This window comes from Pteronotus mesoamericanus, unplaced genomic scaffold (assembly GCF_021234165.1).
Source record: "Pteronotus mesoamericanus isolate MK-2021 breed Mesoamerican mustached bat unplaced genomic scaffold, CSHL_Meso_final contig_56, whole genome shotgun sequence".
NCBI lineage: Eukaryota > Metazoa > Chordata > Mammalia > Chiroptera > Mormoopidae > Pteronotus > Pteronotus mesoamericanus.
Genome location: NW_026555201.1, coordinates 12,499,501 through 12,527,216, shown reverse-complemented (window position 1 = coordinate 12,527,216; position 27,716 = coordinate 12,499,501). Strand labels below are relative to the sequence as shown.

General features: G+C 38.9%; 1 protein-coding gene across 1 annotated transcript in view; it reads right to left on the bottom strand.

Moving 5' to 3' along the window:
• The window catches only part of LGR5 (leucine rich repeat containing G protein-coupled receptor 5), a 102,955-nt gene extending 75,552 nt beyond the window's left edge, over positions 1–27,403 (bottom strand). The window contains exons 1-2 of the mRNA XM_054580233.1: positions 27,192–27,403; positions 16,257–16,328 (exon numbers count right to left, since the gene is read on the bottom strand). Coding sequence (XP_054436208.1) covers positions 16,257–16,328; positions 27,192–27,403 — 284 coding nt within the window. The remainder of the gene's footprint in view (positions 1–16,256; positions 16,329–27,191) is intronic.
• Positions 27,404–27,716: the final 313 nt, after the last annotated feature.

Sequence of the window (27,716 nt, the reverse complement as noted above, 5' to 3'; positions counted from 1 at the left end):
TCTAGCTTTATTCTTACAGAGCATGGAAACTATGTAACAATAGTGCTACTTAAATAATCAGCAGAATGAACTTGAATATGATATCCTTATGACTTAAAAGAAGACTTTTCAGGTTACTTAGCAAATTCATCCTGGCTCCTAGAAATTACTGCTTTATTTTCTAACTTTTACAAACTACATAAGTCTTAGAGGGTGCATATTCTAGATATGCTCAATTAATTTGTTCTAGAAATTTGGTGAGGGCTAACGTCAGGATGAATGTTGCCTATTTCCAGTTTTCTGATATTATTTTCCTTCTCTGTAATTTTCCAATATTAATTTCAGTGACTCCATTGCTATTTCTGAATTTCCTTTCACTCTCCTGTGTTACAAGTCACCTAATAACTGTAAACTACCATCTAAACATAAAATTTCTAAAGTATCTTATTCTCTTCTGGTGTCAAAATATTCCCATTTGAAAAAAATTCTCCTAAAATGAAGTTAGCCAAAACCATAAAAAAAAACCCATAATAATATTGTAATTAGGGACTTTCAAAATACACTACAATAAAAAATAAAATAGTCAATTAACATAAGCTATTCATGATTCTATTTAATTGATTAAGTGCTCTCATTTTTGAGGGGACTGCCACATTCACAGGCTTGGCTTTGGGTTTATCCATATAGAAGCCAAGTGTCTGGGTCATCAAAGAGTTAGGCACAAATAGGACCAAGTACAAAGTCAGCTGAAATCTACCAATCTTGCCTCTGCTGGCAGTAGTGCATCATTGCTGTAATTGACCAAGCCCATCTGTAGTAGGTTTTCTTTAACAGGGGTGTCCAACTTTTGGCATCTCTGGGCCACACTGAGAGAACAGTTGTCTTGTGCCCACATTAAATACATTGTGACACATAATCACACACACAAACAAAATCTCATAATGTTTTAAGCAAATTCACGATTTTATGTTGGGCTGCATTCATAGCCATCCTGGGCTGCATGCAGCCCGTGGCCGCAGGTTGGATTCCCATTCCCTTGCTCGTCAGCAGGACCCAGATACTTAAAATTTAATCCTCTGCAGTTTTTTTTCTAGGTTTTAAAATTATTTTATTATAATTGTTTTCTCACATGTCCATTCATCAGTCTATCCTATTTTTTTAAGTTTTAAATCATGTTTATTCTATTACAGTTGTTTCAGTTTTTCCCCCTTTGCCTTCCTCTAGCCAACCCTCCGTGCCTCCCTCTCCCACAGTCAATTCCCACTCTATTGTCCATGTCCATGGGTCATTCATACATGCTCTTTCTTTAGTCCCTTCTTCTTTCCACCATTGTCCTCCTTCCCCATCCCCTCTGGTCACTTTCAGTCTGCTCCATGTTTCCTTGCCAGTGGTTTATTTTGTTTGTTAGTTTATTTTGTTGAATAGGGTCCACTTATAGGTGATTTCATATGGTATTTGTCTTTCACTGACTGGCTTATTTCACTTAGCGTAATATTCTCTAGTTCCACCCATGTTGTTGCAAAAGGTAAGAGTTCCTTCTTTTTTTCTTTTCTTTTTTTAAATGCAGGTTGATTTTATTTATTTTTTAAATGTCAAAATCCATTATAAAATATTAAGACATTTAAATCCATTATAAAGTCTCAGCAATTAAAACAGCAAGACACCAGCACAGAAATAATCAAGTAGATCAATGAAATACAATGAGCATTCTAGAAATAAATGTATATATCTGTCTAACAATGTAATATATCATTAAATTGATATTTCAAATCAATGGAGAAAAATAAGGCTTATAGGTGCAACAAATAAGGTGCATGGACCACTCTTAATTGAAATAAAACAAATATAGAGCCTTATTTCACACATTATACAAAAAATATTTGGGTTAGTTAAAAATAAATATGTAAAATCTAGGAGTTTTAGGAGAAAATACAAAATAATATTTTTCTTACCCTGAAGTAAAATACTCAAACCCAGAAGCTATAAAGTAAAATATTGACAATATGACTATATTAATCATTTAAGACTATGTAGCAATATACATAGAAGGAAAGTTAAAGGACAAGTAATAGAATAGAAAAGTATTTCCAACAGATCTAAAAAAGGGTTAATAGTTTTTTAGAGAAAAAAAATTCTACACACATTTAGTCAAAAAATGGATAAAGCATACCAAAAGGTCATTTAAAATTTTTTAAAAATAATAGAAATAGGCGAGAAATACACAAAATCGGTTTAGTTTCAACAAATAATAAAGGAACAATTAAAGTACCACATCATTGTCACAATCAGATTAATAAATATTAAAAATATTGGTTATATCAACTATTGGTGACTGTGAAAGAAACTGGGTATTCATAACTCTTTTTCTTCATCTTCTTAAAGCAGTCCCTTTAGCATATTTTGCAGTGCCATTTTGGTAGAGCTGTATTCTTTCAGCCTTTTTTCATCTGGGAAACTCCTTATTTCACCTTCCATTTTAATTGAGAGCCTTGCTGGGTAGAGCAGTCTTGGTTGCAGGCCTTTGCTTTCCATGACTTGGAATATTTCTTGCCCCTCCCGTCTGGCTTGCAGTGTTTCTGTTGAGAAGTCAGCTTCTAGCTGTACTGGGGCTCCTTTATGTGTGACTACTTCTTTTCCCCTTGCTGCCTTTAGGATTCTCTCTTTGTCTGATATTTGCCATTTTAATGACGACGTGTCTTGGAGTGGGCCTCATTGGGTTCTTCTTGAATGGGACCCTCTGTGTATCCTGGACTTGTATGACTTTTTCTCTCCTCCAATTAGGGAAGTTTTCCATTATTACTTTTTCAAACAGGTTCTCTATCCCTTGCTGCTCTTCTTCTCCTTCTGGTGTCCCTATTATATGGATATTATTATGTTTCAGGTTGTCCTGCATTTCTCTCCATGCCTCTTGGTGCTTTTGGAGTCTTTTTTCATTTTCTCGCTTTTCTGGGAGCTTTTTTCTACCTTATCATCCAGCTTGCTGATTTGTTCCTCTGCTTCATCTAGTCTGTTTTTGATTCCTTCTACTGTGTTCTTCAATTCATAAATTGTATTCTTCATTTCCTCTTGTCTCTTCTTGGTAGTTTCTATGACCTTGTTCATGCTGATATAGTTTGCAGTAAATTCCTCATAGTTTTTCTGTAGTTTTTTGTAACTCTCTCTGAGCTCACTAGCTTCCTTAGAACCATTGTTTGGAACTCAGTATCTGATAGTTTACTTGCCTCTCTTTCACTTGGTTCTCTTTCTGGGGATTCCTCCTTTCCCTTCAACTGGGGGGTGTTTCTTTGTCTTCCCAATATTTGTGAGACTCTTCTCTTTTGCTTCTGCTCCTTAAATGGATCTGCCTTGATTTCCTGACTTTGTGGTGTGAACTTCTATGGTAGGAGACATATGTTTTTTCTTTCTGGATCTGCCTCTGATGATGTCAGATGTTGACCCTGTGTGACCTTAGTCAGTCTGTTCGAGACTTCTAGGAATTGACTGTCTGTGGCTGTCTCCTTCAGCTGTTAATCTAGTCACTCTGCACTCAGCAGGTTTGCTTAGATGGGGGGGCAGTGTCCCTCCTGGGGAGCGGAGTTATTGGGTCCTTGTCCGCTGTTGCCACTCAGGGGAGTGGTCTGCCTGAGCAAGATGGCTGCTGCCGCATGGGGGATGAGTCAGCACTGGAATCCTGCAGGCCACTCTCTCAGTTCTCTTCCTGAAGCCTTCCTCCCCAGTCTCTCCCCAGGTGTCTCCAGCCCACTCTGCCCTGCCTTTGCCAGAGACCAGGGTAAATGGCTGCATATAAAAATTATGCTTTGGCCCTTTAAATGGCTCTTTGTGTCTCCAGCCTCCCATCCCTGGCAGAGAGCAACTCTGTTGCTTTTTGCAGCTGGTCATTATCTGTATACTTTTTGGGTTCTGGTGCTGTGGGCTGGAGATCCCCACTTATGGTTTAGACCTCACTCAGCTCAGGGGGATCCAACTGGCCGTTTCAATGTCCTTCTTGTGCTGCCGCCCATGGGCTCCCTGCCTGCCTTCTGTAGTCTCTACTGCACTCCTTACCAGTTAGGTTGTGCTAAAACTGATTGTTTTGTCTGTCTGAGGTTATAAGGCTCTTCTCTCGTGATTGTTCAGTTGTTTGTTCCACATGATTTCACCACAATTTAGTTGTAATTCCAGATTGGTCCTGGGAGGAGGTCAGTGTGACCTCCACACACTCCTCCGCCATCTTGATTCTCCTCTGCAGTTGTCATTTTTAAGGTTTGCTGAAGCCTACTCAGCAGCCTTGGAAACAAAGGCTATGACATTCTATCAACTGTTTTTCTTCCCATTGAAGAAAAAGTGTCTTTCTTAATATGCCTAAAAAAATTGCAATTTTCAAAACTGTGGTATATCCCTCACAGTGAGTTATGCAAATTTAGTTGGTGAAATCCAGACAAAAATCTTTTTCTTTCTGGGTATCATTAGTTTATTATAAAAGAGACACGAAAATTATTTGCAGGAATGATTTCAAAACTTCAGTAGAATGGGCAACTTCGTATGATGCCATTTATATTGATTTATTTCAGTACATACTTTCCAAAAATATTACCATCTCTAAGTAAAAACTAATCTTTGTCATATAGAACTTCAATGGGGTGGTGAGCTAGAGGTGTCCCAAATGGAGAAAACCCCTATAGTTATCACTTGGGGGATGCGGTAAGCAGAGCAGGGCCATTGAGAGTTACTTTGTATATTTACAGAACTTGGCCAGTTTTTTAGTAAAGTTAAAAGCTGTGCCTGCTTGGAACCAGGGAGATGGGTGTGACTCCAACCCTTGATGCGATGTAGTTGGAGGGGGTAGCAACACCTTTGACTGCAACTTGGAGGCAGCTCCTACGTCATGGGACCACGCTTGTCCAGACTAACAATGGCAGCCAAGGAAGGCAGAAGAAACCAGAGTGCCGGCAGGTGTAACCCAGAGTGGGAAGAGTCAGAGATGGGATTACGGAGGAATAGCCACGCTGGAATTTAAACCCAGGTGTGGCAGCCATGCTGGGGCTTAACCATGCAGTTTGGGAGTGGAGAGGGGGCTCTCTTAACTCTGCAGCTTAGAAAGGAGCAGAAGGGCAGGATGTGGCAGTCGTGCAGGGCTCTTGACCATGTGGCTGGGGAAGGAGAAGCCTCTCGATCATGTAGCAGCAGTGCAGGGTCTTGGTCACATGGCTTGAAAGGATGCAGCAGGATTTCCTGGCCCACCATGTAGTTTGGGATTAAGAGCAGGAGCCTAGCTAGCCGAACATGGACAACTGGAGGAAGCCATGATACAGACAGGAATCCACCCAGCTAAGCTACAGACTTCTCTTTTCTTTTTAAAACATTTTTTTCTTTATTGTTCAAATACATTTGTCTCCATTTTCCCACCACCACTCTCCCCTGTCCCACCTATCCTCATCTCCCACCTTCAATCCTTCCCCACTTTGGCTTTGTCCGTGGGTCTTTTATACATGTTCCTTGACTTGACCCTTTCCCTTCTTTTCCCCATTAACCCCGTCCCTCCTTCACTGTTGTTACTGACAGTTTGTTTTTTTCTTTCAATGTTGCTGGTTATATTTTCCTTGCTTGTTTGTTTTGTTGATTGGGTTCCACTTAGAGGTGAGATCATATGGGATTTGTCTCTCAACCCCTGGCCTATTTCACTTAGCATAACGCTCTCCAGTTCCATCCATGCTGTTGAGAAAGGTAGGAGCTCCTCCTCTCTTTCTGCTGTGTAGTATTCCATTGTGTAAATGTACTGTAGTTTTTTGATCCACTCATTTTTTGATGGGCACTTAGGTTGCTTTCAGCACTTGGCTATTGTCAATTGTGCTGCTAGGAACATTGGGGTGCATAGGTTCTTTTGAATTGGTGTTTCGAGATTCTTAGGGTATAATCCCAGCAGTGGAATTGCTGGGTCCAAAGGCAGTTCCATTTTTAGCTTTTTGAGGCCATTCCAAACTGTTTTCCCCAGTGGTTGCACCAGTCCGTATTCCCACCAACAATGTACTAGGGTTCCCTTTTCTCCGCAGCCTCGCCAGCACTTGTTGTTTGTTGATTTGTTTATGATGGCCATTCTGACTGGTGTGAAGTGGTATCTCACTGTGGTTTTAAAATGCATCTCTCTGATGGCTAGTGATGCTGAGCATCCTTTCATATGTCTCTGGGCCCTGTGTATGTCCTCCTTGGAGAAGTGCCTGTTCAGGTCCTTTGCATTTTTTAACTGGATTTTTTGTCTTCCTGGAGTGGAGTCGTGTGAGTTCTTTACATGTTTTGGAGATCAAACCCTTGTCTGAGGTATCATTGGCAAATCTATTTTCTCATATGGTTGATTCCCTTTTCATTTTGCTGCTGTTTTCTTTAGCAATGCAGAAACTTCTTCTTTTGATGAAGTCCTATTTGTTTATTCTTTCCTTTGTGTCCCTTGCTCTAGGGGACATATTGGTGAAAATATGGCTGTGTGGAATATCTGAGAGTTTCCTGCCTGTGTTCTCTGGGACTTTTATGGTGTTGCAACTTATATTTAAGTTTTTTATCCATCTTAGTTTATTTTTGTGTATGGTGGAAGTTGATGGTCAAATTTCAATTTTTTTGCATGTAGCTTGTCCAGCTCTCCCAACAACATTTGTTGAAGAGGGTAGACTTCTATTTCTATTCCTGAGAGAAGGTACCTCAGATTGGTATGGTTTGACAACGTGGTGGGCAGGGGGTGGTGGTGGCAGGGGGAGCAGGACTATGTGTGTATATTTTTGTTGTTGCTGTTGTTTCTAAAGGGAGTGGGATTTAATGGCAGAATTCTGCCATTATGCTAAATCTGTATAACTTTTGAATAAATAGTTCCTTTTCTTTTCATAAAACCTTGGCATTAGGAGTCATGGTTCTTACTGGCAGCAGGCAGTAGAACCCAGAGCAATAGAACTCAGTGGTTCTGTTACAGAACTACCTGGATGCCTACATATTCTGGAAGAACTTTATTTTCAACTTCCACTCTAGCTGGTTCAATCTCTCCACCCTCTCCTCTGGAGCCCAAGCCAACACCTACTACTGTTGCTTGCAGTACTTTTCCTTGAAATTTTTCTGGAAGCATAATACCTCCTTTGGTTACAGTTTCTGCAACACTCTTTTCAACTAATACTCATTCAAAGAGGAAAGAAACTTTCTAAGCTCCTGTCTTTCCACACTGCCTTTCTTACCACACTCTCTCACTAAGGCTGCAAGTAGAGATTGGCAGTGCAGGCTCCTAGACATGTGAACATGAAAAAAGATTGCGCAGTGCACAAGCGCACTTGCCGGCCACCTCCTCCTCCCCAGGAGAGAGGGCTGTATGCCATGATTTGTCCTGAAGGCTCTGCGCTGGCCACTGACGCTATGACGAGGAGGTGAAAAAAATCTTCCTTTTTTTAAACAGTATATTCTTGAGTTGTCCATTTTGTTTTTACTAGATAGGATAAAAAAATGTCAGATTTCAAGATCCAAGGGCTAAAGCCACTGGACTAAATAAATAAACTCTTCAGGATAATAGGGGATCCTTTCATGGGCATACAGCCCAGTGATATTTTTAACCACAGACTAAGGAAGTTCAATTTTCAACTCCTTTTTGCAGTCTTCCTTAAGTACCTTGGTCCACAGTCAACTTTCCTGTAGGATGTATTCTATACAATGCTGTCTATAAAAGTTAATTATACCCTTTTGTATATAGTCCACCTAATTCAATTATAGCCTTCTAAGGTCAAGAATCTTAACTGCCTGCCCAGAGCAAGAAGCTGAATCAATATTTATTGATTGACCATTTGCTCTTGTTTCCAAAGACAGTTAGTTGGCCATAGTATTATAGTTGCTTCAGGTCTGGCATTGTTATTCCAAGAAGGCTCCCAGGTTGTTACATGACCAGATCAGAAAACAGCTGAAGAATACTCCTACTTCATTACTTATCAAATTTAAATCCATCCATTTCTTTGAGTACTTTAAACACAGCATGCACAATGCTTTTAGACTACAAATAGTACCTACCTTTTATCAAACAATCTATAAGTCTTACACACAATGTTAAATACTTTATATACATTGTGATATTTAATTTTTGTAATTATATTAAACAAGTGACATGATTACTCTCCCCTTACAGATGGGAAAGTGAGCCTAAGAGAGGTCAAGCTATTTGCTCATGCTTACCTAGAAAAGTTTACACACAAGAATTTAGTTCAACATAGAATTTTGGTTCTGAAATTTGGGTTTTTAACCATTGATTTGGTTAAAAGTAGGTTGGTCTGGAGCTTGGGTTGGTGTAAAACAGAAATAACAGAAGGACACAAATGGCTGAATCATTTACTATCCATAAGAAAACTGTTGCTTACTGCTTTTTAAAAATTTATTTTAAAAGATTTTACTTAATTTTGTTTTTAGAGAGAGGGGAAAGGAGAGACACATTGATTGGTTGCCTCTCATACACACCCTGACTGAGGATGGAACCCGCAACATAGGCACATGACCTAACCAGGAATTGAACTGGTGACTTTTTGGTTTTTGGGAAGATGCCCAACCAAGTGAGCAACATTGGTGAGGGCTTACTGCCTCTTATTCAAAGCCCTCCTCCCATTTGCTTCCAGATTCCATACAATCTTACTGCACTCACCACTGACAGGTTGTCTTTCTTTCTTTTTCTTCCTAGCTCTCTTTTAAATTCTCGTCCTCCAAACATAGATGATCCTCAGGTCTCTGTCCTCACAATTTTTTTTCTGTCTAGTGGTAGTCAGATTTGAGTGTGTATTGCCATTGCCTTGGGAGCCATAAAAAATTCAGAGCCCCAGGCCTCAATTCAGATTTAGTGAATCAGTTTGTTGGAGGGAGGAGTTGGGAATCTGCATTTTAAATAAGCAGTTCAGGTGATTTTAATAGGGGAAGAGAAACACACTGGGAAACAGACTTATACTCTTTCTCAAAGTCCTCATTTACCCCAGCACCATTCACAATCACCTCTTTGTAAACGATTACATCATTATCTCTAGAACAGGCCCATCATACTTCAGACCTCCATTCTTACTGTGTTATTGGTATTTGCAGTTGGCTGTCCTGCTGGCACCTGACACTTGGTATATCCAGAACCAGACACCCTCTTGCCTTCGAAATACCAGTTGTTCCCCTTGAACTTCCTCTTTCTATTGACTGGGCCTCATCAGTCTCCTGGCATCAGATCTCAAAACCTTATTCAGAGCCATCTTTTCAGTGCTGACATTCTGACATTCAGTCAATTGATGAGTCCCTGACTGTCTTCCTCTGCTGCGATGCTTCCATATATCCCAGTGGGTCTCCCCACTCATTGACTTTAAAAAGTGATGTGTAGGTTCCCACTGAGCCCCATTAAATTAGAATCTCTGGGGATAAGCCCTGATAATTAGTAGTTTTGAAAATGCTCTAGGTGATTCTAATGCATATTCAAGGTAGGCAACTCTGAAATAGTTCTCACATAGCCTAATATTGATAAATTAACCTAGAGACTTTTACGCTCCATCCCGAGACAACGATTCACTCAATTGTTGCAAGAATTGGGAGAGGTGATTAGTTAATGGATTTTAACAGTTATCCAGAAGAGACATAAAGAACATGAACTATATGGTAATAAAAATAGAGTAAACAAATGGAAAGACAGTGTCGAATGATGAGCTTAAGGACTTGGGAACTGGCTGATAGAGAGGGCAGAGACAGAGAATGACAGACAGTAATCTCTGTCTGGATAATAAGAACTGATGGCAAACAGGAAAGGCAGGGGAAAAAGCTTTTGAGGGGGAGGCACCAATGAATTCTGTTCCATGCTGTTAAGTTTTAAAGTATTGTGGTGGAGGTGGAGGTGTCACTTAGGTAGCTGATGATTCTCGAAGTGTGTTCTCTCTACCAGCAGAATGGGCACCCCTAGAGAATTTGCTGTACATGCAAATTCTTGACATCCTACCCTCCTATTCCCAACCTGCTGAAAACACTCTGGAGGGGCCCAGCAAGGCGTGGTTTAACAAACACTCCAGGTAATCCTGAGAACCACTTAGAATTTGAGAACCACTGTTCTAGAGTAGTGGTTCTGAAACTATCATGCATCAATATCACCTGGAGATCCTGAGATTCTTATTTCATTAAGTTGAGGTACGGCACAGAATCTGCATTTCTAACAAGCTCACAGGTGGTGGCGACACTTTGAGATTTACTGGTCTGCCTAGCAGTCAAAGAGAAAAGAGATCTAAACTAGAAATATTGATGTGGGGGTCATTGATATAGCAGAAATAGTTCAAATTTTGGGTTTCCTGCCCAGACAACTGCAATAACCTCCTAATTGGTCTATAGCCTCCTAATGGGTCTCTTTGCTTCCATAATTCTCCAAAATAAGTTGCATACAGAAATCAGAGAAATTTTAAAAAATCAAAACTCCTATTGTTTCAATAAGCTGCATACAACCCTCCCATGGCTTCCCACAGCTCTTCATTCTATACATTGTCGGAATCATCCGGCATGATCTGGGCCTCCTCTCCAACCCTGTCCCGTGTCACTGCCCCTCTCTCTCACTCTGCTCGAGCCACACTGATCTTCTTTCAGATCTGCAAGCATGTCACATTCTTTCCTACCTCAAGGACTCTGCTCACATTACATCTCTGCCAGAACCACTCTACCCCAGCTCTGAGACCACCATCTCCTCCTCATCCTCCTGATCCCAGTTTAAATGTCACTTTCGTAGAGAGACTTTCCCTCCTGTCATGCCTTGTTAATTATTCTCTACCTACCTGTGTTTGTGTTCTCCATCACTGTTGTCACAATCAAACATCATATGTGCGTGTTTCTTTGCTTATTATCTATCTCCCCCTGTAGGCTGTAAACTGCCCCAGGGTGGGCATTTCTTGAATGAATGAATGAATGAATGAACCATCACAACTCCTATGCATTCTGATGGTCCCAGTGGCTCAAAAAATACATGTTGAATGAATTAATTGAAAAGTATCGAGAAAGGGTACAATAAAAATAAAAGCAGAAATTGGGGGGATGTCTACATTTCATTGGAGTTGGAATAGAATGCTAAAGGGAAAAAGAACGAGAGGCAGAGAGGTAGGGCACTTTCAGAACAGTGCCCTAATTACATAACAAAAATGTATCTATATTATAAAATATGTATATATACACACATAAGTACTCTCATATTCATGCACACACACATACACAGGGACAGATATCTAAATGCCTATATCCTGTATGGATAGACATTTGGAAGAGAAACAAAAATAACTTTGATGAAATAACACTAGAGCAAAAACGAGTTTTAAAGAAGCAGCATTTATAATCAATTGTCAGAACTATGAAGACAAGAGATTAAGCACAGTGACAGCCAGGGGGCTGGAAGATGATTCCTGGGACATGAAGGTGTTTTCACTTTACTAACACAATCTAATATGTAAATTACTGTTTATCAATGTTATTCTGTCATCATTTCATTTAATTTTCAGGAAAAGGCAAAAGACAGGCAGGACAGCTCTCGCCATTTTCAGCAACATGATAAGGAAGTAGAAGTAACAAACATAGATTATACTTTCAGGAAGTTTGGTGGTATCTCTCGTTATAAATTTCATATGCAACAATAGATGCCTACTATTTATATAAAGATTCTTCAAGGCCAACCATGATATGAGCAAAGAGGACCAGGGAACAATATTAACTTAGAAGGAGACCTCGCCAGGGCCTCTCATGTTCCTTTTCTAAATTGGGTGCTTGATTCCAATAGCACTAGAATCTGGGAATACTGTAAATACTACTTGGAAATAAAGAATTTAGACTATTTAAAATGGTGGCGATTCACCCCCCTCTGGTTTAATCAGACTACTAACCTAAGTTTAATGGAACTGGTAGATGTCAGCATTAGGCACAGTTAGCTCCTAACATCTGAACCATCCTCTAAGGGACCCAGTGTAGGATGTTTTATGTGTCCAAATAGCAAAAGTTAACATGAAGTTCCTAGTAGAACTGAAAAACTAAAACTGGGGGAGATATTGTTGGAGAGAAATGCAATTATTTGTCAGGATGTTAAAATCTGGTAAAGAACTATCTGCATTGGTTGTCTACATCTATTAAAGCTCATAGTTGGAAAGAGCTTTTCCTTCACAGGCCCTGGATACCAGGGGTTACTACAAAATCAAGCTCATGAAATAGGAAAAAACAGGAAGTTACAAGCTTCTTGAAACTGCTTTTATTTTACTAATATGACTCAGTATGTAAATTAGTTTACCAAAGTTTTTTCATCATCACTTCATTTGATCCTCAGAAACATCTCAAAACACAGTCAGGGCAGCTTTCACCATCATCATCTGAGGCTCAGGGAGGTCAAGTGGATGATTAGCTAGTAAGTGGCAGAGCCTGGGCAGGGCAGGGCAGGGCAGGAGTCCTCGGCTTCCGCCTCTGCATGGTGCAGCCTCATCACGCTCAGATCAGATACGGCTTCTCCAACCCCCCTCTGTCCAGAAAGGAAAAGGCTCTCCTCCTGCGCTATCACACTGCACCAGCAGGACATTCGGCTTGTGCTTGTCTGGTCACCTTGTAGATGTATAAAAAAATAAACAACAAATGATACCTGAATGGGCTAAAACATGTGTCACAGGTAGTGAGTGTGTGCTTCAGAATGTCAGGAGAAGGAGAAAGAGACAATTAACTGTGATGGATTTTACTCTTCTTAGATACTTGTTTCAGATAGTCACGTTCTCCAGGGGTATGATGAATTTTTTTAAACATTAAGTCAATGAATACTTCTAGGGCTTTATTGATTCTTAGAGAATTTTAAACTATGGCCCTGGTGATAAGCTCCAGTTATTGATGAAAAATGAGCCATGGTTGTCTATAGGGTTTAAAATATAGTTAAATGAATTAAATTAGGGAAATGATATGCAGGGTGGGGCAAAGGTCAGTTTATGGTTGTGATTACACAAAGACCAGTTTATTCTTGTATTGTTATTTATTAATTATTGTGTTATATCCCATATGAACAACCATAAATGATATACAGAGTGGAGCAAACGTAGGTTTACAGTTGTGATTACATAAAACAGTTTATTTTTATATTATTATTTGTTAATTATCGTATTATTTCCCATACAAACAACTGTAAACTTACTTTTGCCCTACCCTGTATTGGGTAATTAGCACTAGGGGAAAGACTGGTAACTTCAACTTATTAACAATTGATTTTTAAAAATTGAGTTTTGTTAGTATTATTGATGGTATCAGTAGCAGTTTTCTACTTGTTGGATAAAGAGATAAAGCATAGAGATGAGCTGAATAAACAGAATGAAAGAATACTTTCAGAACAATGTCTCAATTGTCATAATACAAGATAAACACACACAAAATTACAGGTATCTAAATGTCTATCTAGCTGTACGGTTGGTCATTTGTTAGTTCAAGCAGAATACCACATGAAACATGCTGCTTAATTATATGCATGTATATACTACAACATTAATTTAGGTTTTGTACTTTTTGAGCAATGCTAAGTTGGTGAAATTCTACACCTGAGAATTCTGATGACATTTTTCTCATAGCCAACATATGATACTAGTGAATGAATAATCTGGATACCCAATCTCTCCTGGCTAGGTAGGTGGCTCTTTGTTGTTTCCTCTCTCACTTGCTCTTTTTCATTCCCCCACATACACACATACACAGACACATAATATACACACTATCTTTACAAAACTCAGTTTAAAAGCTTTAAAGTGCTCCACTGTGCAAGCCACTGTACTAGGTACTGTTGAGGAAAAGAAAAGCACAGACGAAGCACCCTCTTTCTACTTCCTGAGTCTGGCTTTGAAAGTGAGTTGAATCTTAGCTCTGACATGCTCTGACTCCATTTTCTTGGGTAAATTCCTCATTTCTTTGCACCGTAGTGTTTTTTGTTTTTGTTTTTTAAAGATCTGTGACCTGGAAATAATGATACCTAATTTTATGGGGTTAAGAAGATTCAGTTGGATAATATGGGTAAAACGTTTTGCACAGTGTAAGCTATTGTTGTCACTATAATTATATTATTTTGAAGAATTTATATTCTTGAAGAGAACATAGACTTACACATGGCTAAGTCTAATAGAAACAATTAACGACATAATAAAGGCAACCCATAAATTTAGCTCTGGGAATAAAAAAATAAACTAAGCAGAGTTGATCATTTTTCCAGGTTCTATAAATACTCTCCCCTTTTGCCACTAAATAAATAATGATGTCTTCAGAACATCAGTTAGATGCAACACAGAATTATATATGGGGAAGTGGTCTCGTTTTTAAATTCAGCAAGTTGGCCAGCTCAGCAGAGGGAATTCAAGAAGAGAATGAGAAAATGGAATGAACAGTCTTTAAAAGGTGTCCTCTATTTCTGAAATTCTATGATTCCATTGTCAAGATACTTGATGGAGTTTCCAGAAATATAAAAAAAGACAATTCAGAAAAACAGCATTTTCAAATGGTAGTTCCCTCCACTTTTTTGTTTCCTAATTGTTCTCAATTATCTTTTGAAAAACTGGCCTTGAAACAGAATGAACATTTACCTCATTAAGAAAGAAGAGTTATTTTGAATATGTTACTGAAGAAGGAACTCTATTAAATAAAGTCCTTAGGGAAGTGAATTATTTATTGATTGAGTTTATGGTGTAAAGCTGAGGTGTTCTTTTGCCATTCCATAAGGAAATTAAAGAGAAAAGAAGAGAAAACGCATGCCTTAAAAAAATGGGGATAAAGAAGGCTAAGTAATGTATATTGATTATGGCAGGGGCGGGAGGATGAGAAGCATGTAAATAAGAAAATAACCCTAATGTTTGAAATTTACCAAGATTAATCTTTAAAATCATTGGCTCATGTCAGCTAAATCTGTTCCTTTATTCCAAGGCCGCTAACTTATATGAGAAGCTCTTTTCACACGTCTTGCTTTCTTAGTTCATTCTTTTGTTCATCAAAAATTTATTATTTATTACATACCATCTGTGATGAAGATGGACATGATCCTAGCCTTGACGAGGGTTAAATTCTAGTCACAAGAATGTCCAGAGAAAAAGAAAAGAAGAAAAAAAGAGGCTCCTGGACAACCCAGAGTGAAAATCCATTCATCGAGTGATTAAAACTTGCGGTACAGCCCAGTAATCTAAGCCTCCCCAGCAAACCCCTCCATAACAATCTGGGCGTATTCTGCTGATTTAAGTATTAAAACAATAGCATTTGTTAAAAGTACAAACCTATTAAAATAAATATAGATAAACTAAAGGGGAGAAATTTGAGAATATTGTCCTCTTGGGGAAAAAAAGATTGATGTAGTGTAATTTGGTTGTGATGAAACGTTCTTTCCACTTCCCATGGTGGATCATGTGGTGCATCAACAATTTAAATTACTCCCAAATTGGACCTGACTTTAGGACTTATTTTAAAAAAAGTATTTTGAAAAGAGGTCATTGCCTAAACAATTCCTTTAATCAAAAGTCAGAGGATTTACTCAACTGATGGTGCCAAACTTTCTTCATGGAGACTACCGTGGTGCATCACTTCCTCAGTCCCCATCACTCAAAAGGGTAAGAGGATCAGATGGATTTTTAAATGCAGATTTCTGGTTTATATAGTTCTTTTTCATCTTCTGGAAATTGATTACTAGACTTAATCAAGATTTCTCTGTGCATCATTAGCCAATTTAGCTCCCTCCCTTCTAATTTTATTTTATTTTTTCACAGTGAGTTTGGGAGAGCCCAGTTTTCAGTTCTCTGTGGATTCATATTTTTCTGTTCAAGCCTTAAGGGAAGCTAAATTTAAAAGCAAGAAAATAGTAATTAAGAGTGATCAGGACAAAAAGCTTTGGTGCTATGTAATGCGGACTCCTTGTCACAAGCCGAACCAAGCAGCAGTTTTTGGTTTTGATTATAGGTTTACTTACTATTTTAATAAACATGAACCAGTATTCAAACTTTTAATATCCTGCTGCTTAACTATTTCCAAAGAGCCATCCAGCTCTTTTAAACAGCCTTTGTTTTAAAATTTTAATTTGTTTGGCCCAGTCTCACCTTAGAAGGCTGTAGCCTCATGGTAAACTCTTTTATAAGTTGATTTCCAGAATCATAAGCAATTCTTTTATTTCCCCCTCCCAACTAAGTGCTTCCTCATGTGCCAAAATTGTTGGTGCTGACAGCTTTCCTGCCTTGTTTTATCTGGTTCCCACAGAAAGTATGAGAGACAAACACAAGAATGTGTCCAGCGTTGACTGGACGCATCATGACTCCAGTGATACTTACAGCTCCTCCAGGAAGCGGAGACTGTGCAGAGGACTCGGGGGCAGCTGACTGATGTTGTTCATACTGAGGTCCCTGGAGAGGAAAAGAGACAGCATGTGAGGAGCAGCGTATGCCATCACAAGGAAATCCAGCTGTTCAATTCACACATTTTCAAGCAGTAGAGCCAAATGAACTCATTCTTTTGCTTGACAAATGAATCGCTATTTTGCATCTTAAACATATTCCTATCCTCCCACCCCACCCCCCACCACCATAGGCTCCCTATCAAGTTAGAGACCCTAGGAGGAGCTTATATGGATTCAGAATGATTTAGACCATTCATGGGCATGGTTGTAATTCTTCTTGTTAAAACTATGTGAATAGGACAGCAAGGAAAGACATAACTCAATGCTAGGCATAACTCAACTTTGTGTCTTGATTTAAATTTTGTGACAAAAAGAAAATGTCTTCAACATGCAATCTTGGAAGTCCTGTTCCTATGGTACTATGAGCACCCTGTAAAAAAAAGTCTTGATTCAAAGAAACTTAAAAAAACAAAACAAAACAAGACAAAAAGCCTATTCCCTCCTTCTAACATGTTCCTTTTGCAGGTTCTCAGATTGCATTAAATAAGTGAAATGAACCATAAAACAAGGGTGTAATGTGATCCTGCTCTGTAGCACACTTCCTGCTGGGCCTGCACAGTAGTTCCTGGCACAGGAAACAACAAGCCACTTTGGGCAGAACTCAATCAATTTTTGTTTTAAGCGAAACTCCATGTTATTAGATTTTATTTTGTTTTGACTTTTCTGTTTGTTTTTGTTTTTCTTTTTTTTTTAACTGTGTCTTACATAATCCTATAGCATCACTGGTATATGCTATCTGTCTCTCAGCTCCCCGAAGCCTGACTGCTAGACAGATTCTAATCAAAAGCAACTAAGACTTTATATAACAGTCAGTTAAAGGTTGACTCAAAGACTCGTTGCTCAAACCTGAAGATTCAGAACTAATGCCATTATAATCTCAGACCAGGCCTACGTACTTAAAGTTTATCTTGAGATAACACAATGAGCTTCATACTTACTCTTTTTTTATTGATTTAATTGGTATATAACATTGTATTAGGTGTACAACATAATTTGATACAGGTATATGTTGTGAAATAATTACTACAGTAAGTTTAGCTAGTATCCATTACCACATGTAGTTACAAAACATTTTTTTGTTGTTGTGATGAGAACTTTTAACATTCCCTCTCACAGAGAGTTTCAGATACACAACACAGTGTTGTTAACGAGAGCCACCATGCTGTACATTACATTCCTAGGACTTATTTATCTTATAAATGGAAGTTTGTATCTTTTGACCACCTTTACCCGTTACATCCATGAGCTTTTTAAAAAAAATCTGGATTTTTCCTGTTACTGAAGTAGCCACATCCATTGCACCTGACCAGATGATTTCAGTATTGATAGTATTGTTCCTTTATCAAATGTTAACTTTTAAGCAGTGAGGCTAAGAATTGAGGAACCATTCATTTTTTTGTCCTTCAAAAGCTACTAGTGGGAGCATTTTAGATCTTGCTTCCTGGCAATTGTCCTCAGGTTTGGCTCAAATAAATTATTACAAAAATTAATTTAAAAAGCCAGTAGTATGTATAAGGAAGATTAAATATTTTGCTAAGTGTTTGAGAGTGTTGTGAAAAAGCAGAATTATTCATTGTAATGTTGGTTAACAATAACATAGATGAGTTAAAGACTATACTCTCAAGCGAAAACTAAACAATGCCAAAAATACAGACTAAAAAAATTTCTATTGTTCACATTTTAAAAATCTGGATTTTTCTGGCACTGTCTAGATAAGAGAGCCAAATAACTGATTAGCATTTTCAATTTTCTGTGCAGATATATTATCTGATGTAACAAAGTTGTTTAGTTCCCTGAATAGATACGGATTAAATTAATCAATGCAAGTTCTGGATTCCTCACAGTAACCATGTAACCTCTGCATGGACTTGATATTTCTCAGGGATATTCATTTATTTTTTAATTGACATCGCATTATTTCCTAACAAGAATCAAGGTGGTTTGCTCTTGGAGCATGTTTATTGGTAACTCAGGTCAAACCAGTCTCAACATGGAGACAGCTGGCGCAGAGAGCACCGACTCAGCTCTCCTCTCATGTATTTCTGTGTGATGTGCAAATCAGTGTGTGACAGACATTAATCTTGTCTATGCACAGAAAGCTCTAACTAGAACGAGCAAGTTGACACATTAAGGAGGTTCAGAAGCACTCCTCATTATTTTAATATTTACTACCAGATTTCAGATACCTGGATGCGATGCTTACATATGAGCATCCCCTTTACGGTTCCCCTGCAAGGATTTTCTACAGAGGACCAGCAGGAAGAGGGCAGCATTATTGGGGTAAAGGTTTGAATTCAGGCCTCTCCATTCACTAGCTGCATGATCTTGGGAGTATCAACCTCCCTGTGCAGGAGTCCTTGTATTTAAACAAGGGTATCTCTACTTTAATAGTTTGAAACCTACGATTAGCTGTTTCCAATCAGAAGAGAGTGGCTTAATTTTCTCCTTAAAAGGGAGAGTACCTCCCTTTCTTACCAGGGATTAATAACTTCTCCATGTTACTTGACATTGCAGTTCCTCTTAGAAAATGAGCTAGTACCTCTAAACCCGAAACTTATCCCTTGTTTTTGAACACAGGCTGTTTTCTTTTAAATAGCTTCCAGCGATGCATACAAGCCTATGGCAGGAAACAGCTTTTTATAATGACAGTCTAAGGTAGAATGAAGCAGGCCTTTAAAACATTAATTCATATAAATTCAAAGTGGGTTAGGTAAAGTTTAATTTGGTTGTATGTGCTTTTTCCTTCTGTGGGCACCTTTTGCACTGATGTCCAAATGTAGTAGTGGTCTTCCAGCTCAGTGATTCCCAAACTATCCATGGTGAAAGAACAATTTTAAAAGTTTCTAATTTGCTGTAGGCTTACATTTGTATAAAATGTAATAGAAATTAATTATAAAAAGCACAATAAGAACACAAAGATATACAAAATAGAAGAGTCAATATTTTTGTTGTGTGATTCAACAGAGATTATGCAATTACTATAAAAGTTTCTAAACGTTTACTCTCAAATTCTTATCTGTTGTGAATCAGATAAAACACCCATGGATAGGACAGGGTCTCAGACCACTCTAGGTTAGCAATGTTCTTCTTGCTCTTCTTGCCTTTGTGTTAAGAAGGGTAAGACAAATTACTTTAGTAATTTAACTCAACTTGGGGTTTAAAATGATGCAATGAGAACAACCTTTCTACTCTGTACAGAAATATCCTCATTCTGACTCTTAAATTATTTTTAAACTATTCTTTTCATTTTTCTATAGTATTTGGTCTTTCTAACACCTGGAACACATATAACCTTAGTAGCAAATGAGGGGGTCTTAAAATCATTTCCAACCCTGCACATTATTTACCTCTTAAACTATTATTTTTACAAATGGCTCTGTGTTGCACCATGTTTTGCCCATGCTTCAGTTTCCTAAAATCAGTGAGGCAATGGAATGGATTTCCCTATTTTTTCATTTTTTGCCAAGATATTGGAATTAATTTTGAAGAGCTGGTCACTAGGTAAAAAGATCTCAGAAAAAGAAATGGATGACTCATTGTGCCAAGATGGTCAAATATGTAAAACTGTTCTGCCCTGTCTTACCCTACTCTTGTCTATGTGTTAATGACCATAGCTAGCAATCTAGAACGGGGGTTGCAACGTTCTGTGGGGGATGTTGACTGCATAGTGGAATCACCTCAGGAGCTTTAAAAGATATTAATGCCTGGGTGCTACCCCCTAGAGTTTCTGAGTTAAGTTTTTCAGAACGGGCCCTGGGAGTTTTAAAAGCTTCTCAGGTAATTTGAATGTTCGGCCAAGGCTGAGAACCACTGCACAGGAGCAACTATAAAATTCTAGATGAGTGTACTAAGCTCTGCAACCCACTCAAAATTTAGGAGGTTTAAGATGATTGAAGGTACTGTTTCCTAAGACTAGAGGACCCCATCCAAGCAGACAGTATCTTTCTCTTAAAAATGATGTTGTTGCTTACAGCTCTATTATTTTTTCTTAATTCAACAAATATTAATTGAACATTAATTGTGGGCAGGTCTAGGAACACAAGTCATACCACTGACCCTACATCCATACAATGCCCAGTGTTAATTCTACTACAGGGCTTGCTTCTGGACCTGGCCTCTCGGTCCTTGTTATACTTATAACTGCTCACTGTGTCTCCTTATTCTAGGTCATCCTCTACACCATGGTCAGAGAAGTGGTCCTGAAGAGTCCATCTGATTGATGCTCTACTCAGAGGCCCTCTTAGCCAATGGGAGAGACAGCCACCCCTCTGCGGGTGGATGATTTGGAAAAGGGCTCCTCCTCTGGAGGCATGTGTAAATTGCAGAGAAGACCTTTCTCCCACTGAAGCAGCCCCAGAGTGCGCTGAACACCTTGGCGAGCAGAGCCTGGTCTGGAGTTCAGCCCCCACGGAGGAGCCCCTGCTCAGAGGTAGCCATATGGGACTCCCCTGTCTGAGAACTTCTGCTGGCTGCGGGCCTCTTAGAAGAGCTAATGCCCAAGCTTCTTAGGCTTTTCATGGTCTGGCTTCATATTTGTTTCCAACTTTATTTGATGCCACTTTTCTCCGTGCAATGTGTGCTCCAGTTATACCGAAATTCTTGCTGTTCCCCTTTGCATCTTTCTGTCTTTACACTCGTGTTTCTCTTTGTCTAGAATGCCTTAGCCTCACTATTTCCAAATGACTCTTCCTGTGCTCCCCCACTTCCTTCTCCCCTTTAAGATCTAGCTTAACATACCCTTGTGATTTGGACACAAACCCTTATCTTTCCAGCTTAGTTGTTCTCTATTTCAACCTCAAGTCCTTTGATACTTCTGGTATCAAAGCCTTGTTTTAGCCTAACAGTCTAGCTTAGACAATGCACTGATCGGCTGGATCACTATCTTGCCAACACCCTCAACTCCCCAGCCCCCATCTTCTGTTTCACTCTCCTGGCAAAGCCCTGGCTCTGGAAAAACACCCTAATTCTTTTTCTCTGTTACTCTCCCAGAGTACTGAGTGATACTAGAAAATAAAAACTCACCAATGTGCAGATTAGTGACTATAAATTCATGGTCTTTGTGGGTTCTCAACACTGCTGCACAATCCTGTTATTTGTTATTGCTCAACTTACTCCCTCAGGGACTATTGCCAACTTTTACCACTTGCCTCAAACCTCTTAATCAACAACCACTCCCATTATGGGACACCTTCCCTCTTACTTCATGGAAATAAATGGAATTCTTTAGACCACCAAACATGTAATAGGCCAAATTCTTGCTCTGTTTTATGGCCTGCTTACTCTACCCATACTTTTCTCCTTGCTCAGACTTGCTACTGCGTCCCCTCCCCTCTAGGATGCTACAGCATATTACTCCATGAATAATTCCTTTGATTTCCTGTATTTTTTAAAGCTCTTCTTCCGTTTCAATGTATAAACATAGTTACGTCTTTTCCACGACTAAAACAAAAGGAAAACAGTGTGTTTCAATGCCATGTCTTCCTTTACCTGTTACCCAATCTTTCTCATTCCCTTTGGGGTTGTTTCTGATTTACAATTGTAGTCTCCACTTCCCATTCCCTTTCCAAGCACAACATACAAGCTTCCATCCTTACACTCCAATAAAACTTCTTTTGCCAAAGAAACAGCGACCTCCATACTGTCAAATCCAATGAGCGCCTGGCTTACGGGGCCTCTCTCCTGCATTAGATGTGCTCTTTCTGAAACTCTATACTCTATTGTTTCCAAGTCATCATTCTCTCAGGATTCTTTTCATACTTTCCCAACCTTTCTACTTTATAGACTCTTTTGTAGAATTTTCTGGTATCTACCCCTTAAATGTCAGTCCCTGGAGTTGTGCCCTTGGCCTAGTGCTCTTCAATCTCTACCCTTTATTCTTGGAGGCTATTACTCTCACGGGTTTAAGTATTACTTAAAGGCCCATAACCTTCTCAGTTCATATCCTTAGCATTAGTCTCTCTCCTAAGTTTCAGAATCCTATAACTAATTTCCTTGTGGATGTGTCCACTTAGCAATCTTATGGGAATGCACCATATTGAAAATGGGAATAATTATTTTCTGTTCCAAACTTGTTTGTTTTCCTGAAGAGCCAGTTTTTAGTTAATGCTGCAGCTGTCTTCCTGTCAAAAAAAAGTCCAGATCTTGGATACTGTCAAGACTTCCTCCCTTTTTTCATCATCTCTGCCTGTCCCCTTTTCTGCCTCCTGACTCTGCCCTGTTGCAGGCCCTCACCTCCTCTGACCCAGTCACCTGAAATTACCTCCCAATTCTGTGGCTGCCTGCTACCACTCTTGTTTCTGTAGGCCTCCTTCTGAAGGGCAATGGGAACAAGCTATTAAAAAATTCAAAATTAGCCAAATCACTAATTTACTTAAAACCTTTACAGATGAAATCCACATTTGTTAGTATTACATATGAGCTCCATTGTGTAGCACACCAACCCTTCACTACCCTGGCATATTGATTCTAATTAATCTTTCAAGCTCTGAGGTAAGGTGTCACCTCCCCCAGGAAACCCGCTCTGACCTTTAAGGTTAGTGTAAGTGATTTGCTGCCTGTCCTCCTGTGTCACTGCACACATTTAACAACATCATATTGAAGTGATATGTTCATGTGTCTGTCTCCCACAGTAGGGTGTACTTATGACCAATGGGCATTTTAAAAAAAATGTTAGCACTCCTAAGGTCTAGCCAAGCCTTGCCATGTAGAAGATACTCAGTGAATCTTGAATTGAACCCTCTTTTACTGCCTCCTTTCTGTGAGTGAGCAAATGATCGTACCCATTTAAAAAAAATCATGTTTCTCATCATCAGACTACACTGTCCCTCAGTGTGAGGTATATACCTTCCGGTATAAAACATTTTTGGAGACAAACCCCACTTTGTGATGTGCCCACCTTCCACAAGGATTTTTGGTCACCATTAAAGTTGTGGTTTCTCTTTTCAGTTCATCTATTTGCTTTCTGTCCCAGGGATTGCTCAAAGATTCCCATTCCTTGAAAACGTCCCCTCTCCCCCCTGTTCAAGCACCTCTGCGCTGCGGCTACTGCTTCCCCCTCACATCCTCTTCTCTTTCTTCCTCTTCCTCCTCCTTTCTCTTCTTTCCTTCTGCATTTCCTTTTCTCTCCCTTCTCCTGCTAAAATACCTTTCCTATCATTTCTAGGGATTTTGTGGGAAGGATGACTGCAGTAGGTACCTACTCCACCATCTTAAAATCCAGCCCTCCTGTCTATGTTTGAGACATGGTACATGAGTCAGTGAACAAAGAGACCGTTTCTTATAGTGTGAGTATTAAACAAATTAAGAAAACAACAAAAATGGTTCTTTAATCTCTGTCACAGTTGAAGACAAATATTTTCTTCTTTTGCAGCACAGTGAAATTCTTATTTCTTCTAAGTACAATCATTTAAAACTTTCCTGGGGAGAGCCAGTAGCATTGAGCTTCCTGCCAGACACCTTTGTTAACAGTGGGTCCAGGCTGGAGCTGCTCCAGCACTTCTTAATTGATTACTTTTCAAATATGTTTCTGAAGATAAGCTGTGAACTTCAAAAGGAAAGGTGCAGGCTTGAGTAGCATTTTATGATAATATGAATTATGTTATTTCCAGGTACTTTTCTCGTGTTATTGTTTTTAACTCCCAAATGTACCTTTGAAAATTATTTTTTACTGAAGTATAACATATTTGGGAAAACTGATGAATCTTAGCTGTCCAGCCTAATGAATTTTTGGTGTGAACACACCCTGGTACTCAAGAAATAGGATGTGGCCATCACCTCAGAAGCTCCCTTATTTTCCCTTCTACTCTCTATTCCCTCCAAGGGGGAATTAAAAAACATTATTAAAAAAAATTCCATTATTACTTTCATCTTATAGATAGAAATAGTTAACATGACTGGGCATTCATCTGCCTTATATTGTGTCAATAACAAAAGAAGAACTAAGGTAGTTATTTGTGGATAGGCCACTTATCTAAAAATCTCACGTGCTTACAAGACATCCAAAACAGAAAAATAAGCAGACAACAAAACAAACAAAAAAAAAACTACAGCAAATCAAGCCCTTTTTTGAACAGTCAGAATCAAAAGCCCACAAAGTTAATCATGAATGTTTATGCATTTTTCTTAGAGGAAAAGGTCCCAATCATAAGGGAAGTATTTTTTATTTGGCGAGTTTTTTGTTTTGAAATTCATAGCAACAAGTTACCAGTGGGAGGCAGACTCAACAAGGCTGGTAATGATATGGGAATGCAAATGTAAGAACTACAATAATAATTAATAATAAGAGTAATCTCATAAAATGCATAGGTCTTTGATCATTTACTGTAATAGTTATAGATATTTCAAAAGCTTTCAACCAATTCGGAACCAATTTTCCCCCCGAGACAGTGTAGCTCCTTTATACATCCTAGAAGACTAGCTAATCACCAAAAATCATCAGAAAAGTTTAAGTATATAGGAATAACATAAGGTTCTATCTCTTCTGCCTTTGCCTACAATCTCTTTTTACTTTGCTATAAAACTTTATTATAGAAAAGTTCAAATAACTTCAAAAGATACAGAATAGTACAACAAATCCTTATGTACTCATTTCTGTGTTAAAATTTTCAATATTTTTAATAATTTTCAGTATTTTGCAATTTCAGTAATTTTTAGTATTTTGAAAATCTGTCAGAGGGCTACCTATACTGTCTTCCCCCTCACTTTTTTTAAAAACATTTTAAAACAAATCTCAGGCATCATTTCACCCATAAATATTTCCGTATTTTCTAGCATTCTCCCAAAAATACTTTCTTGGTTATTCCAGCATTCACAGTCTTCTTCTTTTTTTCTTTATTGTTCAGATACATTTGTCTCCATTTTCCCGCCACCACTTTCCCCTGCCCCACCCACCCCCACCTCCCACCCTCAATCCTTCCCCACTTTGGCTTTGTCCTTGGGTCTTTTATACATGTTCCTTGACTTGACCCTTTCCCTTCTTTTCCCCGTTAACCCCGTCCCTCCTTCACTCTTGTTACTGTCAGTTTGTTTTTTTCTTTCAATGTTGCTGGTTATATTTTCCTTGCTTGTTTGTTTTGTTGATTGGGTTCCACTTAGAGGTGAGATCATATGGGATTTGTCTCTCAACCCCTGGCCTATTTCACTTAGCATAACGCTCTCCAGTTCCATCCATGCTGTTGAGAAAGGTAGGAGCTCCTCCTCTCTTTCTGCTGTGTAGTATTCCATTGTGTAAATGTACCGTAGTTTTTTGATCCAGTCATTTTTTAATGGGCACTTAGGTTGCTTCCAGCACTTGGCTATTGTCAATTGTGCTGCTAGGAACATTGGGGTGCATAGGTTCTTTTGAACTGGTGTTTCGAGATTCTTAGGGTATAATCCCAGCAGTGGAATTGCTGGGTCCAAAGGCAGTTCCATTTTTAGCTTTTTGAGGCCATTCCAAACTGTTTTCCCCAGTGGTTGCACCAGTCCGCATTCCCACCAACAATGTACGAGGGTTCCCTTTTCTCCGCAGCCTCGCCAGCACTTGTTGTTTGTTGATTTGTTTATGATGACCATTCTGACTGGTGTGAAGTGGTATCTCACTGTGGTTTTAAAATGCATCTCTCTGATGGCTAGTGATGCTGAGCATCCTTTCATATGTCTCTGGGCCCTGTGTATGTCCTCCTTGGAGAAGTGTCTGTTCAGGTCCTTTGCCCATTTTTTAACTGGATTTTTTGTCTTCCTGGAGTGGAGTCATGTGAGTTCTTTACATGTTTTGGAGATCAAACCCTTGTCTGAGGTATCATTGGCAAATCTATTTTCTCATATGGTTGATTCCCTTTTCATTTTGCTGCTGTTTTCTTTAGCAATGCAGAAGCTTCTTCTTTTGATGAAGTCCTATTTGTTTATTCTTTCCTTTGTGTCCCTTGCTCTAGGGGACATATTGGTGAAAATATGGCTGTGTGGAATATCTGAGAGTTTCCTGCCTATGCTCTCCTCTAGGACTTTCATGGTGTCGCAACTTGTATTTAAGTCTTTTATCCGTCTTGAGTTTATTGCCTTTCTCTACATTCTATGAACAATTTCTAGCCTTTAATTTGCACCTGTGCTACAGACATGTATTTCTATCAGCTTCCTTTTAAAATTTCTCCATGTGATTAATTGACCAGCCACCTAAAATGCAATGCATTTCAAACTGAGCTCATTATTTTCTCTTTTCTCCAAACCAGCTTTTCCTTTTGTTTCCTCATCTTGTTTAATGCATTATCATTCTTCAAGCAACCAAGGTAGAAACCAAGGGTTTGATACTTTATTTACTTTTTTTTCAATATCCTATCATTCATCTCCACTCTCTTCCAAATGGTCATTAATCTGATTGATTGTATCCCTGAAATATTTCTGGAATAATAATAACTAACATTTATATGACATCCCTCCCCCCCAACACAATCTAATGAACCTTCAGATAACAACCCATTTTATAGGCAAAGAAACAGAGACACATAAAGCTTTAGTTTTCTCAGGGTGGCACTAGCAATAAATGGCAGAGCTGGGGTCTGAAAAAGGCCGGTCTGACTCCAAAGTTAATGGAATCAGTCCCTTTGCAGCTACACTGTATTCTGGACTTCATGCTTTAATTCCCAATTTTTGCTTCCATAGCTAACACGTACGTCTTAATATTTGCTTGATCTTCTCACTCTTAAATCCCATGCATGTAGGGAGGAGCCTCAGAGCAAGTCTGTCCGCTTCTCTGAACCGGGTCACACATTTGTGGCATCTCCAGCTGCTCTTACTTCTTTGACAGTCTCCTCTGGAGTGAGCCTATTCAGACCACCTCTCTGGACCATCTACTCTATGTCCGTTGAGCCTGTGGACATCATCTTTTGGGTCCTGCTTATCTCCATGGTCCATCTCTCCCCTCGTCCCAGATTCCAGAATTCCACTTGACACCCAGGGCTCCCCGCTATTCTCAGAGGGGATATTGAGCAGCTGCAATGAGTTCCTACGGTCCTCTCTATCTTCATTCTCTCCCTTTTCCCAGTCCATCTCAAGTTATCTTAATTTTTCCCTAAAAGATAAAAGAACTAGTATTTTATACTTTGCTTCCTTTTTTTGTTTAACTCTATTTATTTTTTGGTCTAGAACTGTACAGTTACAAAGCACTTTCATACTCACAAATTCTTCCCAACTTTTCTTAGAAAAGGAGAAATGTCAGGGCATAATTTAAACTATGTGTCCAAAAAGTTGTTTCAAAATCCAGTGAAATATTTTTTCTCTGTGTGAGATACTTGAACATGGATATTTCCAGAGTCATAACTAAGACTGTGCTATAATTCACAATATTACCATCCACTTGAGT